General features: G+C 31.8%; 1 protein-coding gene across 1 annotated transcript; it reads left to right on the top strand.

Moving 5' to 3' along the window:
• Positions 1-219: 219 nt before the first annotated feature.
• Positions 220-6,339, top strand: LOC100820366 (LEAF RUST 10 DISEASE-RESISTANCE LOCUS RECEPTOR-LIKE PROTEIN KINASE-like 2.1). Its single transcript, XM_006603976.4, has 4 exons — positions 220-1,253; positions 3,938-3,970; positions 4,684-4,707; positions 4,847-6,339. The coding sequence occupies exons 1-4, from the start codon at positions 407-409 to the stop codon at positions 6,067-6,069; spliced, it is 2,127 nt and encodes a 708-aa protein (XP_006604039.1). The 5' UTR covers positions 220-406; the 3' UTR covers positions 6,070-6,339.
• The last annotated feature ends 445 nt before the right edge of the window (positions 6,340-6,784 follow it).

The raw sequence follows: 6,784 nt of genomic DNA on the forward strand, positions 1-6,784 counted from the left end.
AAATCTAAGGCCTGGTGTGAACGAGAACTAGTCCAAAACCATAAATAAGACTTAAAAAGTAAATTTTAAAAGAATTTTTTTATTATAAACATGTTGGACTTTTATTAATATATATATATATATATATATATATATATATATATATATATATCATTTTAATTAAAATATGAGATCTTTTTAAATTTATAAATACGAATCATAAATATTTTTTTATTGATGGACTTCCCAAATAAATTTTAATTGTTTTATTCTTCGATCCGCTGGTGGGAACAAGAAGAAAGCTGAGGCCTAGTGGAGTAGTGGGCGGGTGTGGATGAAGGGAAGGCCATTTTTTAATTCCAAAATTCGGCAATAATAAGAGCAAGATGGGAGAGAACATTTTTCAATTTTCATGACTTTCTGAAGGATGGAAAATGAAGCCTCGTGTCGGTGGTGCTCTTGCAGTGCACGCACCCTCGTGTCAATATTCGCTGCAATTCTTCTCCTATTCCAACCAAATTGCATCGCTAAGCAACAGCACCAACCATGCCCTCCTTCATCCTGCGGCATAATTGGCAACATATCGTTCCCATTTCGCCTCAAAGACGACCCAAGCCACTGCGGCGACACAAGGTACCAGTTAGATTGCGTGAATAACGCGACGCTGTTAACCTTGTTCTCGGGAAAATACCATGTACAAGATATCGATTACAAGAGATACAAAATCAAGGTTAGTGACGCGGGTGCAGTGGAGGACTCAAATTGTTTCATCCCTCGCAATTTCTTATGGGATGGTAATTTCAGGCCCACGGGCCTGGTCGGCCCAGATGATTTTGGATCACAGCCGTTTGTTTTGGACCTTGATTTCACCAGAATTGGGTACTTCAACTGCGCCAATCCAGTCACTGGCGATCCTAGATATGTTAAGGTGGACACTACTCACACTAGTCGATGTGCGACCCAAGGACAAGGGCATGTCTATGCTCTTTTGGAACCATCGTATCTTGAGTATCGTGTGAAGGACATCACGGTTGGGTGCGATCTTATGGTGGCTACCTTGGCAAATTGGAGTCTTTCGGAGGCGGAAAAGGGGAATTTCACCTACGATGAGATCCATAAAAGAATAATTGAAGGGTTTCAGCTGTCGTGGTTGCCGGTTATTTGCGAGAATCGATGTGGAAAGGGAACCAAGTGTGTTATCAATGAATCCAACGGAGAAGTGCAGTGTGATAGACATTTCTGTCATTACGCCTACCATACGACCGATAAGTGCGGTATGAACGGGTTTCTCTACTATTATTATTATTATTATTATTATTATTATTATTATTATTATTATTATTAGATATCACCTAGGTAGAGTCTTAGGCTCCCTGGTCCTTAGTGATACCTTAAGGTATTCATGTGTATTTTTTGAAATGAAATTCAAATCCTTTCTAAAAATTTTAATGTGTTATCAATTGAAATAAACATTATTTTTAGTTTAATAAGTAGAGCATGTCTCTTTACATATTTTGAATGAAAAAAAAAATAGAAGTTAAAGAAAGTAACTAACATGAGTGGTGGGTAGTTATAGAGAGAGAGTAATATAAGTTTTAAAACTGATAAATCATAAAATTGTATAAAATTTATGAACACCAAAAAAAGGATATTTTCTTATTTAATAATATTGATAAACATAAATACAATAATTTTTTATATTATTAATTAATTTATTACAATGTGAGTTTGTAACTTAATCCAAAAAGTTAACTCATAAAAAATTATCCTTCACTTATATATTTTATTTTAATCTTATCTTTGACCAACATGAAACTTGTTTTTTTTAATATAATTAAAAATTATTATTATCATTATTACGATAAATAACAACAATGAATTATTAGTCAAACCAATAGATCACTAATTGACACTTATGACTTGATATAAATAATTATTATATATATATATATATATATTTATATATACATATTATTTTTTGCTTATAGAAATTAATATCTTATAACAGCTCACTGACGGTGACGCTTAGACATGGCAAGAAAACCCGTACCCGTGGGTACCCACCCGAATCCGTCCCGACTTTGACGGGTAATACCTGAGTTGACCGAGTATAGGTTCGGGTTCGGGTTTTCCCCGATAACCAAAAGTCGGGTACGGGTATGAGTACGGGTATGGAATTACTAGACCCGTCTCGACCCCGAACCCGAACCCGCCCCGCTACTTAAAATCTTTAGAATTTTTGCATAATTTAATCAAAAGGTATATAATTTTTATTACTAGTTAATTTTATTTTAGAATTTTTACATAATTTAATATTATTTTCTTAACTATTTATGTAGACACACGCGTTATAATAAATTTATTGACATATAAGTAGTTAAAAATAAATGTTTAACAATCAATTTATTTTTTTCTAAAATCAAATTTTTTATATTTTTTTTTTAAAAATATTTTTCTAAATGGTGTGTGGAACGGGGTCGGGGATACCCGATACCCGACGGGTACGGGGACGGGACAATAAACTCAAACCCGTCGGGTATCGGGTACGGGTATGGGGATATGTTGAGGAGTCGGGGTAAGGGATTGGGGAGACAATACCAGTACCCGACCCGCCCCATTGCCATATCTAGTGACGCTTGGTTTGAGTACGTTTATTTTATGTTTTCATTTATATTTTCATTTTCAAATTTTCAACATTTAAAAAAATATTGAGAAAAGAAATACTATGAGGTACTACCACATTTTTACCTCTTAAGATGCTGAAAATGATGTGTTGTTTTCAGTTTTGGGTCTATTTTTTAAAAAATATTTCTAAAAAAATGTGTTCTAAATTTTAAGTATTTTTATTCTTATTTTTTGTTTTAATTTTCTAAAAATATTTTTTATTTTTAAATTTTTAAGATTTATAAAATATTTATCAAAAAATAAGTATTCTAAATTGTCACCGCATTTCTACCTTTTTAGAAAATATTAAAAACATTGATTTATTGTTTTCAATTTTAGACCTATTTATGAAAATAACATGAAACATTTAAACAAACGCCACCAAAGTTTCTCCGTTGAGACTTCAACGACAAAGGTTTAAACCTGGCTTTTGTGAAATTCTAGTTTTGCTAATATAAAACAGGATAAATAATTAAATTAAATATAAATATTTTATATGTTAATGGAATGTAAACAATCATAGTCTTAACCTAGCAAGCATCGGATAAGCTTCCTGTATGTCCCGTGTTCGAATCCTGCTTAAGACAAGTTTAAATGCTTAAGACAAGTTTAAATATCTCTTTTTTTACTCGAATCCTAACTTGAGCGCAACACATGTGGGCGATCCGCTCCGGGTAAAAAATAATTGTTATGGAGTTGATGATTGTTAATATTATTGTGGTGGTGGTGACTTTATGCGTTTCTTTATGCGGGTTGGGGTCGGGTGAAAGTAAAGACAATAAATCGTTTTTGGCAATATAATAAGCATATTCTGCTACGTAAATCAAATAAAACAATATATATATTTTCTTATTGGATAAATCAAAATATATGTAAAAGATTAATTAGATATAACTATTTTTTAAATATTTGAGTTTAGGTTTTTCTTAATATTCTAGTACCTATTTATTGAACTATCCTTTAATAATGTCAATTTACTTAATCAACTCTTCAAATATGAGTTACTATTGGTATTTTTCCCAAAAGGTAACATGTTAGCTAGGCAAGATGATTTGTCCCCGATATGGTGATTGACCAAAGAGACAACCCTGTTTTTCCTCCAAAAACGAAAATGACCTATTTTATTCATGATAATTACTCATTGCATCATTAAAGATTATCATGTTAATTTTCTAAAAAAATGACATGTTTCTATACTTACACAAGTCAGTGGTTAATTGTTTCTCTATATAAGTTTGTTCTTTCATTTTCAAAATTTTATCACATGCTAACATTATTGTTTTCAATGTTTCAGAACCTTTGCAACAATTTTGGGGCTATACTCGAGGTAAGGAATCATTTCTACTGCAATAAGCAGAATTGACTCAACGGTAAAATAACTAAAACCCAAGTTAGGCCTACAATAAAAACCTTTTGGCAGAAAGCAAAAAAGGCCTCATATGTAGGAAAAAGTCTAAATATGTTGATAAAAAAGGACCACTATATAACTATTTCATTTAAAATTAAATATTTCTTTTAAAATTTATTTTAGACCTCACTCACCATTGACCCCTCACAACAAGATTTACGTAAATTACATGTAGATTTTTACGGTTAATAGGATAACAAAATATTTCTATACATAATATATATGTAATTCACAAGTGTCACTCTAGTTGTAGGATGATTTAGACAAAATTATATCAAAATTTAAGTTTAAACCTTATTACCACCTGTTTTAGCAAACACATATGTCATAATATTGAAGATATCAAAGTTCAAAATATTGTTGGTCTTCAAATTTATGCTTGATAGTATACAAATCTAACAAAGTTGTAGTCAATAGAATTTGTATTTGTTTATTTATGATAATTAATGATTATCTCATAGTACATATAACTAGAAACACTTATATTTGATAGAATTGGTATAATTTTTATTTTATGTATGTTTCTTTAAGTCAATACTCAAATCTTTCTGTCTTTGAAGTTATTTTTAAGCTATGTGTATTATTTTTTGGATTGACACGATTATTTATTCTTTTATATTTTTGTTTTGCAGCTTATCTTAGAGGTATTATTTTTGGTAAGATCCTTCTCTTTGTTTCCTTAAAAACGAATTAACATCATATAATAATATTCATGGGATTTGCTGCTTGAACCAAGTTATAAATCAGACGAAGAATGTTGGTGCTTCTTACTCATATGGTGAAACATCTATGCAGGAATAGGCAGCAGAATAACATTCAGTACAAAACAGTTGGACAACGCAGTTGGACTGCAATATTTCGATGGAGGAATATTCGTAGGACGAAATGTTATACCAATTTTTCTGGCTGCCAGATATCTGATTGGAGTTGTACTTCTATTTGTGTTATTGATCTACAAATGGCGACGGAGACATTTGTCAATATATGAAAATATCGAAAATTTCTTGCTGGATAGCAATCTAAATCCCATTAGATACGGATACAAAGAAATCAAGAAAATGACTGGAGGTTTCAAAGTGAAATTGGGTCAAGGGGGCTTTGGCTCTGTATACAAAGGAAAACTCCGAAGTGGGTTAGATGTAGCTGTCAAGATATTGACCAAATCCAATGATAATGGACAAGATTTTATCAATGAAGTAGCTACCATTGGAACAATACACCATGTAAATGTGGTGCGACTTATTGGATATTGTGTTGAAGGAAAAAAGCGTGGTCTAGTTTATGAATTCATGCCTAATGGGTCATTGGATAAATACATTTTCTCTAAAGAAAAAGGTATCCCTTTAAGCCATGAGAAAATATATGAAATATCTCTCGGAATAGCAGGTGGGATTGCATATTTGCATGAAGGTTGTGATATGCAAATTCTACATTTTGATATCAAGCCTCACAATATTCTTTTAGATGTCAATTTTGTTCCAAAGGTTTCAGATTTTGGACTTGCGAAGCTACATGCTGAAAATGACGGCGTTGTCAATTTGACTGCAGCAAGAGGAACTTTGGGTTATATGGCTCCAGAATTGTTTTACAAAAATATTGGAGGAGTGTCTTATAAGGCTGATGTCTATAGCTTTGGAATGCTTTTGATGGAAATGGCGAGTAGGAGAAGGAACTCAAATCCTCATGCAGAACATTCAAGCCAACATTACTTCCCCTTTTGGATTTATGATCAATTTAAAGAAGAGAAAAATATTAACATGAACGATGCTTCTGAAGAGGACAACATTCTATCTAAAAAGATGTTCATGGTTGCACTTTGGTGTATTCAGTTAAATCCAAGTGATCGTCCTTCAATGAGTAGGGTAGTGGAGATGCTTGAAGGGAAGATTGAAAGCCTTGAATTGCCTCCAAGGCCTTCTTTTCATAAAAATCAAACATATGTACATGATGATGATGATATCGTCTCTGACCAAACATCATTCACTAATTCCACTTATTCTGATAGTTATCTTGGTTAAAGCATAACTAGTGATTCACAAGAGAGTAGTACTTTACAAAAACAAGTAATCTAACTCAAATTAAGTATAGTGTTGATGAGTACGGTTGGAATAGTGCCAAAGCTTGGTCCTTGGAAAAGACTGATTTTGTTGTAGTTATTCAATAGTGTAGGATAATGCACTATGATCTAGTGGTGTAGATGATTATGGTCTCCCAAAACTTCATCTTAGTGGTAAAGTAGTCTGGCATCACTACAATTCCTCAACGAGTTTTTGTTTTATTTTGCTTCATTGTTTGTTTTGTTGTCATTTTTTTTCCTCAATTGTAAATTGACATATGTTTCATTTTAAAGGTACGAATATATATTTGGATGTAATGTTTTAAAAAAATTATCCCTACTTATTTTCTTTTACAATTTTTATAATTAAAAGTGAGATAAAAAGAAAAGAGAGATAGTGGGAAATTAGTAGAACGAAGGCTTAATACACTACAATAAATTTTAGCATGAGAATTCTCTTGCTTTTTTTTTTGCTTAAAATCTGCAGGAAACGCATTATCTACGAATTTTCCTGCAAATTGTTTTGTAGGGAATTCTTTTGTGGATAATTAGTACTTATGGTTTTCGAAATTCGTAGGAAATTTCCAATAAATTTTCCTGCGCGAACAAATTTGTATATAATGTTTCTTGAGAATTTTAAAAAGAGAATTTGTATATAATGTTTCTTGAGAATTTCA

The sequence above is a fragment of the Glycine max genome, chromosome 19 (genome assembly GCF_000004515.6).
Source record: "Glycine max cultivar Williams 82 chromosome 19, Glycine_max_v4.0, whole genome shotgun sequence".
NCBI classification, from domain to species: domain Eukaryota; kingdom Viridiplantae; phylum Streptophyta; class Magnoliopsida; order Fabales; family Fabaceae; genus Glycine; species Glycine max.